The sequence below is a fragment of the Typha angustifolia genome, chromosome 11 (genome assembly GCF_048772165.1).
Source record: "Typha angustifolia cultivar Huaian chromosome 11, ASM4877216v1, whole genome shotgun sequence".
Lineage (NCBI taxonomy): Eukaryota > Viridiplantae > Streptophyta > Magnoliopsida > Poales > Typhaceae > Typha > Typha angustifolia.
Genome location: NC_133249.1, coordinates 15,665,045 through 15,675,054, shown reverse-complemented (window position 1 = coordinate 15,675,054; position 10,010 = coordinate 15,665,045). Strand labels below are relative to the sequence as shown.

The following is a 10,010-nucleotide window of genomic DNA, read 5'->3' as shown; positions in this document are numbered from 1 at the left end:
CCTGCTATACCGCCTATTAATTTATTAGATATGTAAAATATTTATTTATTTTTTTTTTTTTTAAAAAAAAGCCCATTATGTTCCTTAAATTTGTTAAATAAAATTTAATTAGCTAAGAATGATAACTTCTTGTATAAAAGTTTCATTTATATTTTTAAAAAGCAACTTGAGAGGAACATGATATGGATAATTTTAAAACTTTTAAAACAACCGATTATCTAAACTCTGGTTTAGCCATGAGATTAAAAAGAAAAGATTATCTGTTGCATAATCTAAGAACTTTAAAAGATGAAACAAATTAGTACTTTGACTAATCCCACCTTGTCCTCAGATTATAGCTTCCAGTTCAAACAATCGATGCCTTCTTAGCATCTTCCCTTTCCATAGTAAATTATATTTTTTTTTTTAAAAAAAAAAACAATTGAAGTGATCACTACCCTTTACCCTTTCCAAGAAAATCTATTAAAAAAAAGGGCATGCCACCGAAAAAAGAAAAGAAAAAAAAAATCTTCATCGGACGGCTATTATCGCATCATGAGGCGGCTGCACAGCCGCGAAACATCGGACGGTCGAACGGGCTTGAGCAAGAAATCCTCGGCGCCCTCCTCCAAGCACCTGCTGATCCGATTGGGCACGTTTTCCGAGGACATTATAACCACTGGGATTTCCCTAAACTCGGACGATTCCTACAACGCCCAAATCCACAATTACCATCCAATTAAAACTAATTAATCCTCTAAATCCAAAAAATACTACGAATTGGAAAACCGAACCTTGACCCTCTTGAGGAGGTCGTACCCACTCATCTCCGGCATGCAATAGTCCGTAAAAATCATATTAACACTCGTTTCCTGCCATTAAAGAAGGTGTTTATTTAAACAGAAGAGTAATGGAAGAATTTAGTTATAAAATTTAATTAATTACCAATCCCAGGAGTTCCAATGCTCGTTTGGCGCTGTCCACAGCCGTCACTGCCAGATCCAGAAGAGATTAAGCAGTCGAATTGAGCCCTAATCTGGGTTTATTAGTAGGAAATTAAGACGGATTAGAGGAGGGAGTACCTCTGTACTTGGAGCTGCGGAGAAGTCTAGCGATCACCGCGCGGTCGACCGAGCTATCGTCCACCGCGAGTACGTGGAGCACCCGGTCCAGCTCTCCGCCGGTAGCGTTGCCTGCTCCTCTCGCCGACGACATCTCCAGGAGTAGGAAAATAGGAATCTCTCTCGAAGAGGAGAAAGAAAAAAGGGAGAAGAACGAAGGAGAAGCTCCTCACCGCCACCGGCGGCTTTATATAATAAACTCTCCAGCCAACGAGAAGGAATCCGAGGCGGATCCCTGCGGATCCGGGTCCGGGTCCACACCTGACCCGCTCCGGATTTTCCTGCCTCTTTGGTCTTATATATAGCTTTCTCTCTCATGTCTCACGTACGGAAAATGTAATTTGAACCGACCCGTTTAATATTGGGATAGAAAGTCAATGCGTTGACTGGAGTGTTGGTGAGGGAAGCGAGCCCCCAAAAGTCAACGCCTTCCCCCCTTAGAATCCTCCTGTGCCGTCCCTATTAGTTCCACGTTGCCGTATCTATCAAGATATGCTCTCGTCCTTTTCTCGAAATAAATTTATTTGTAATAGAAATTAATTTGCAAGTTTCCATCATTTTTAATAACATAATTCATTTTCTTAAACATTGTATATATATATATATATATATATATATATATATATATATATATATATATATATATATTTATTTATTTATTATCATTCACATCATATTATATGATGTTTATTATTTGATTTTCTACATTTTACTTTTAGTGCCTAAAAAAATACTCTGATATTAGTTTGTTAACATACAATTATCATGTAGACACATTAAACTTCTTATAAATGTAAAATAAGCTTAAAACTCTTACATAAATTTTTAAGACATAAAAAATAAAAGTGAAGTCAAACTCTGAGGTAGATGTTATATATATTTTTTATTTTAAAAGTAATTGAATACTCTATATTCTTCTATTATGCTAAAACTGATTCAAGTTAGTTTTGAGCTACTAAAATTAAAATATAAGATATTTTTGATAGATTTCACACAAAAAATATTATTGATGTTCCTAACAGGAGAACAAAGTCACTTTCCTATACATGTTGGAAATTTTATTCTTTTGTTAAGATAATGCACTTGTAATCTCTAAAGATCTTCTCTAATATTATGGATTAGTTGTTCACCTAATCTTACGTATTCAAATTCTAGTATGATCTGGCAAATCTTTTTTTCTTTGCTTAATTTTTGTTGACATATATATTAGAGTATGTGACATCCCAATTAAACTATCACAATAGATTATGCTGTTCGCTTCATGAATAACCAAAGTAGAATTTAATTGCAAAACAAATTATATATTTTAATTTCAGAATTAATACTTGACCTTTTCATAAACATATTTCTTTTCATCTCTTTTTCCAGGGGTCAAAAGGGAAAACAAGAAATTATATATTTTAGCTTTTAAATGTTTGTCTTGTTTCATAAGTTAGGAACATTTTATTGGAATCAACCAACTAGAGAAGGATATATATTTTATTGGATTTAAATATGTTAAAAGTCAACTCCATGGCACATGGAATAGAACACAAATTATAGACTTTTAATCTTACCTCCTAGTCAGATACTTGGGTACTAATAATAATAAAAACATTATATATTTATATATACCTAGTAATTCTTAACTTCTTCAATCGAATGTGCATTGGTCTCCTCATTAAGCTTATATGCCAGCACATCTTAATGATTGCATTACTTAATTATTGAAAGAAAAAGATTTGGATATCTCAACTGCACGAATCTAATGTCAACGAAAATAGTAGTAGAAGCCAATCAATGGATTTGAATCTATTTGAAAACTAGGAACTAGAATACCATAATCTCAGAGAGGAGAAAAAAGAAGAAGCATATCTCATCATTGTCAACTTTGGAACTTAAATTATTTCATTCCATTAAGCTACCATTTTCATATATCCTATAAACTAGTAGCACAAATCACCTGGTTTCGAGTCAACTTGGCAGTTTGAAATCATTATACTGGGACGGCTAATTATTTGGGTTGACATTTCATCATTCCAGGAAGAGCTTGGCATGGATAATTAATATATTTTGCATAAGTCAACCAAGGAATATAGGTTTCTGCTTCTTCTTTTTAACTAATCAAGATAATATTAGAGGTTGAATTAGCTGCTAGCTAGCTAGTCCTCCAATAGATGAATTTTCAAAATATTTTGAGGAAATAGGCTTGGATTTGCTCTCGCCGTCGAAGAATTATTTTATCTACTATTCTTGCAAATAGCTTGAAAGCTTACATATTCTCCCAATAAGCTTGAAAAATGGACTTGATTCATAGTCATTTATCTATGGCTTCATGATATATAATGTCCTCAAAGCTAAACATATTCATGATATACAAATTACTTTAAAATCCATTCAATCAAGTGGTGGTTCAAGTTGGCAAACATGCCTTGGATTGTACCAGTAAGTATGCTCATGATTTTTTTGTCAAAAAAATAATAATAAACCATAGCAAATCTTATTCACGTTACGTACATGAGACTAGTCCAAAAGTTTTTGTGGATGGAATGATAGAAATTAAATAATAATAATAATAATAATAGGTTAAGCTAACGTTCAAAGACAGCTAGAATATAACAGATACGACGAACTGTATTCTTGGACAAGATCAATTATTCAGTGATATGGTAGGACTTATTCCCATCATTATTAGCTGAATGATAGATGGGCCATGGGTATGTCAGATGATATATCCGCAGGATACATGAACATGACCTAGAGCAACTTGCATGCATGCATTATATATATATATATTTGTACATCAACACATCACATCAAACAATACAACAAACAAACGGAATTTGAATATATATATATATATATATATATATATATATATACTTGGATAAGGTTGGAGAAAAGATGACAAGATTTGTCACTTTTATCCACTTGGTTCTTAGTTTCTCCACATGCATTTGTCGACTCGCATGCAAATTCACGTAGGATCTATGTATGTATCTACGATTTGGATGCATAATGTGGTAAATAAATAATGTACGTGGAGAGTAGTTTCATTATTTTACGTATAAAAGAGTGAGAAAATTGAGATACATGCATGCACTGACATCTTAATAATTCACGTACGTACACGGATACACCATGCATGCAACGTTCAGCCCCGTGGGGTCGTACGTCCTGCCTCATGCTTGATCGTAGAAATGGAAGGATAGATCTTCTACTAATCTAACCTAGACTCAATTGGGAAAGATCCCCTGACCCGGCCCGAGAACGTTACGCGGGTCGAACCGGAGCTTTCGGCCGGCGAACTGCTCCCATCCAGACCCGAAATGCTCCTTCCATTGCTCCTGACTGTGGTAGTGAGGCAAGTACTGCTTTGCTCTAATGGCTTGATTACCGGCAGCCGCCTTCGCCATGCGGCAATTCTCACGTAGGATGTCGGAGAGGCGGTCGCTGGGGTTTGCGGACCGCAGAATGCCGACTATGTATACTACTTCGTCGGACTCCGGTAGCACTGCTGAAGTGTTTGTCGCCCACCTGCATATATGCATGAGGATAGACGTACTGAGGATAGATAGGAAGAATTAGAGAAATTAATTAAGAAGTAGTAGTTTGCTTACTTGTCTCTTAAAAGTGGATAAATGAGTATTAAACCCTCAAACTCTTGATCAGGTGAGATAATCTCCAATAGCAAGTCTTTGAACTCTTCAATGCCTGACTTGGGCACAAGGATGTTCAACCATGGATGTGATACATCCCACATCCCTCTCTCCCTCAAACTCTTCTCTTCAATACTCACCCTATTTAGAAAGTCATAGTAGGAAACCTCAACAGTGTATATTAGTGAAGGAATGTAGCTCATCTCTCTTGAGATGTCCTCCACCACCTAAAACACCAACAAAATTAAGAGATACTTCTGTTACTATGTATGTAGATCATGAAGATATATATATGTGTGTGTGCGTGTGATCAATGAGGAGTAGTAGAATATATATTATTACTTGCTTGACGTTAGAATCTTTGGGTTGGTAGTCATAGACTGTGAACTCAATGCAGTAGTAGACTTCTGAGAGAATACCCTTCTCCAACTTAGGGATCATAGAATCTAAAGAAGGGAAGGCAGCAAAGGAGTTGTGGAAGTTCTTCTCGTTTAATACTATAAAACCTTCAACGTAGTCAACCTTCTCTGGCATTGATATCAGCATCTCCTGGTCCTTGGTGAACAAGTCAAAATCACTATAAAATGCTTTGACCCATGTCACCTGAACTTGTCGTTAAGATAATAGTATCATATCAAAATTACAACATTAACAAGATTAAGAAATTAGGTGATCAACTGGAGAGGATGATACCTTCTTTGGAGCTTCTTGAAGAATGATCCTTGCACTTGTTATAATCCCAAATTGGCCAAGTCCACCCAAGGCAGCATAGAAAAGCTCTGAACTTTTACTTGGCGAGCATGTCACAAGCTCCCCTTCACCTGCACATATATAAAACTCTTTGTTAATCTTTTGACTTTAAAAAGAAACGAAAAGAAAACAAAGCAAAGTGAGTAGTTTATAATTACCTGTAATTATATCGAGTTGAAGAACATTACTAATTTGAGGGCCATACTTGAAGGCCTGACCACTAATGCCAGCATTAGATAAAGTCCCTCCAATGCTAAGATAGAGGTAGTCAGTCCATGATCTAGGAGCCAACCCAAGTTTTAAGCTTTCTTCCAGTAACTCAATCCAGAGAGTTCCACCACTAACATCAGCATAGGAAATAATTTTATCTCCATCTCCCCATCTGTGTATTTTTATACTGGAAGGAAGAGAGTCCATCTCAATTACAATTCCACCACTTGCTTGTGCCTGGCCATAGATAGAATGACCTGCCCCTCTTGCTGCAACTGTGAGGTACTTATTGCTAGAAGAAGAAGAGAGAAACCCAAGGAGGAGGGAGATGTCTTTGGGTGATTTGGGTCTTAAGATAGCAGCAGGAGAGTTGAAGATGATCCTTCCATAGTCTACTGATGCTTCGGTGGGGGTTTCAAGGATGCTGTTTAAAGGATTAAGGTCTATGGGGCTTCTAACATGCATGCATGGAGAATAGAGAAGAACAAGGAGGAATAGAGTGTAAACTCTGGTGCAAAGTAAAGCAAAATCCATGGAGAGGAGTTGCTTCACAATTCAATATCAGATAGAGGGATTTGAGAAGGATATGATCCTACTCATATGTGATCTCAGTGACGATATTGGCAACTTGTTCCAAAAGATTAATTGAGATTGGACAAGGAGAGTCAAGAAACAAATTCCTCGATCACTGCATGAAGTCCATTCAAATGGGCTTTCTTGCTTTATAATCTCAACGCATTACAAGAAGAGGTCCTTAATTTGTGTAGAATCTAATAGGGTCCAGATGAGCTAATCTATATAATTCTCTTTTAAAGGCAAGAAGATTGGACTTGGTGGTGAGACTAGGCGGCTAAGAAAGGAGGGTAAAGATCATGGGTGAGATCTCTGCATGCATGCATGCATTAATTAATCCTCAGACCTCTGATGATGGAGACTACAAGGTGGTCCAAGTCTATAGGATTCCTTGTGCTCCTCTAGACAAAAGTTTATCAATTTGATGATTTGATTGCCTCCAACTTGGGGGATGTCCAAATCAAACATTAAAGGAGCCAAATCTAAATTTCTGCCAATTGTTGTATGATTTGTAGTACTGCTGTACAGAAGATCCACATGTACCTGTGAGGTGATAGCTCACTCACTTCCAATGCCCCAAAGAATATTATTGCTTACAATGAACCTACCCATACTTGCATTAGAAAAGTTTACATCATTGCACTTCCATCCACACACTTAGAAGCTTTAAAGTCCATCCTTTGGATAAACTTAATCTTGATATCCAATTTATCCCACATCTATCCTATTTGAGCTTAAAAATAATGATATTCTTGTAATTATATACACACACACACACACACACTCACACATATATACTCCAAATCTTTTGGCATCATCTTAACATGTGAAGTCCTGTAAGATTGAAAACTTTTCTGGTAGCATAGAATGCAAGTCATTAAAATATATAAAGTGTTAAATATATTATACCCTTTTCACTACTGTAAAATCACTTTAACCCCCTACTGTAATAAATATAACAAATTACTGAAGTATCCAAATTACTCTTATTCCTATCAGTTTTGTCTAACAATAGAATGGAAAATCTAACGGTTTTACTTTAACGTTTAATGTTTACCGTCGAAAAACTTGGCGGCTCGTGGTTGGCTGAATGATTTCGCGGCCAATCAAGGGATGACACATACCATTTTGCATGAACTCATGCAGTTCTTTTGAATCAATTCCCTATAAGCTACTGATATTTAGTACCTATGAGTACTAATTAAGGATCCCCCCACTACTTGGGGGCTACTTATATATGATGGATTAATTTGCTTAATTTATGAGCTACGTTTCAAGCTTCTATTGATGGCTTTTAAAATATTTACAGAACTTGTTAATTAAGCTACTCACACATTCTAATATTCTTTTCAGTAAATGAGGTCATCTAAGAATCATCTAAAGTTGGGACAATAATATTTTTTAAAAAAGTGAAAGAATGTTAAGAGTATGTAGCAATTGTGCAATAACTTGAGCTTATCTTTTGTTCCTCCATATAGACTAACATTAAAAAAAATTATCTCCCTAAAGAAGAACCTTAATGAATACGAAACAAGGGAAAACAAAGTTGGTATAGGGTTATAAAGAGCATCTTATCAGGGTTGGTAGTGCCTCATAGGAACAAAGGAAAAATTTTCTTTAAGACTAAGATTTAATCATGCTTTGTCTTGTCTATATTTTGCCCACACTTACCTAATACCCTCCCCTTAATATTATATTTTTGGTTTGCCATATATATATGTAAAAATGTTTTAAGAAAACAAACACTTCCTTCGTTGTTCGTCGTTCGTCGAATATTTTTCTTTTTCTTTTTCTTTTTCCCCTTAAAATATACCTTTAAAAGGTGGGGAACCAATCAACCATTTTTAAAGTATGTTACAAAGGAGGAGGTTTTAGATAACAGGACTAAAATATAGGTGGTGTAATGTGGAAAAGAAATAAAATATATGCAATCTACTTGGGAAAAAAAGAAAAATAAATTAATGGGCCTTATATTTCACAGGCCAGAACTATAATACGTTCTTAATTTCCTAATGGGCCTTATCTTTGAAACTGGACTTGTTTAAGCATTTGAAGTAATTAATTACTCTTAACCAGCATCGAAATTCGTGCTTATGCTAAATGGTTGCATTTGTCCTTTACTTGTTAGAGATGCTAAATAACGAATTCCCATTTTTATAAATATCATTAGATTTAATTAAACATAATCACTCTCGAGACGGTCCACATGGAAGGGAATTTTAAAGAAAGGTTTAGTGATAAACTAAGTGCTTAGCTTAAGTTAAACAACCTTCAATGGAGACTATAAAGTAAGAATAGAATAGCTATTAATTCGGCTGACTTCTATGGAATATTTATCTAAATTAATTGTGTTACTTGCAGGAATCTTGTACGGAGAACTTAATATAAGATTTGGCATATAAATTGTGTATAGGAAATTTATAAAAAGACAACCTACATATAAGTATTTATCATTCCATGTCAGTATTTTGTCTTCATTACCTCAAATTAGAGAATATTTCATTACTCAACAAGAAGATAATGATACTGTCACATAAGCTAGCTAATTTAAGCAGGGATATTATGGTCATTATATGAGTTGCAAGAGGGTAAAATAGTCTCGCTTTATATATATATAGTAGAAACTAATATACATATAGTTGTTTCTTCTTACATTCATTCAGGGTGTAAACAAGTTAAGCTTGAGCGAGCTGAGCTAGCTCGGCTCGGCTTGCTCGAGTTCGGGTTGATAGTTTGCAAGCTTAACGAGCTTGCGGTTCGATCCAAATCTAATTTCATTATATTTTAAAAAATAATAATTATAAATTTATATTTATATTGTCTAATTAGTTATATGGGACTAAATATCTAAGAGTTAATAATAGAGAATAAATGATATTTGAGAGTTAATAGTAGTTGTTTTAATCAATGACATTAGCTCGATTAACTTTTCGAGCTAAAAGATTAAGCTCGGTTTAGGTCGATTAACCTTTTGAGCTCAAAAATTAAGCTCGAATTCTTAACGAGTCGAGTTTTACCAACCTCATGAACGAGCGAAGCAAGCTTTTTTGACAGCCGTATATTTATGGATTCTTCTAATTTGGTGGACTAATATTTAATCATGTGATCACGTTGTGACGATTGGCTTACATGGTTGGATTCCTTTGGGTTGATGTTAGATCCCAGGAACAACCATGAGTTTAGTTGTCACTTTCTGGGAATCTTTGAAAGAACTTTTGAGGCTGATGACTCCTTGAGGATTCTTGCACGGCTGGAAGAAGAATCTCACGTCCTATAAATCTTTGCTTTTGCTCTTCTGGCCTTCAAATCTATGCTTTGCTTTGGAGCCACACAATGTGGAACACTATGTAGCTTTTCCTATCTCACAGTAGACATATTGATTCCCATTGTCCACTGCAACCTCCATTAACCATCCAATTAAACTAATTCAAAGCTCATTTCTAATGATAATCATAGGCTAAATAAAAGGGCCGGATGTGCAAACTATGCGCATATAGTGCTCCGGTCGGGATTTTACTAATTACCAATCCTAATATTTATCGGGACTGTCGGTGAGTTGTTAGATTAAAATCTCGATTGGTAATTATGTTAGATAAATAAATTTGGCTTGCAGGATTAGTGACAAAAGCTAGAGCAACATGCAAGTTGGAACTCCACTGGATCAATAAGGGACTCAAAAATGGTGTCCGATGCTTTTCCCCTTTGAAGTGAATCACCTCTTTAGAGGGTCAGCTTCAAT

At 35.4% G+C, this 10,010-nt stretch overlaps 2 protein-coding genes across 2 annotated transcripts; both read right to left on the bottom strand.

The window, feature by feature from the left end:
- Positions 1-321: 321 nt before the first annotated feature.
- LOC140770943 (two-component response regulator ORR3-like) lies at positions 322-1,297 on the bottom strand. Its single transcript, XM_073112276.1, has 4 exons — positions 1,062-1,297; positions 925-971; positions 774-851; positions 322-686 (listed from the first exon to the last, which is right to left on the bottom strand). Exons 1-4 carry the CDS (start codon positions 1,192-1,194, stop codon positions 525-527), a joined length of 420 nt encoding a protein of 139 aa, XP_072968377.1. The 5' UTR covers positions 1,195-1,297; the 3' UTR covers positions 322-524.
- A 3,018-nt stretch (positions 1,298-4,315) lies between these two features.
- Positions 4,316-6,232, bottom strand: LOC140770658 (cytokinin dehydrogenase 3-like). The gene is made up of 5 exons (XM_073111910.1): positions 5,647-6,232; positions 5,432-5,559; positions 5,081-5,341; positions 4,700-4,965; positions 4,316-4,616 (listed from the first exon to the last, which is right to left on the bottom strand). The coding sequence occupies exons 1-5, from the start codon at positions 6,230-6,232 to the stop codon at positions 4,316-4,318; spliced, it is 1,542 nt and encodes a 513-aa protein (XP_072968011.1).
- Between the last annotated feature and the right edge of the window lie 3,778 nt (positions 6,233-10,010).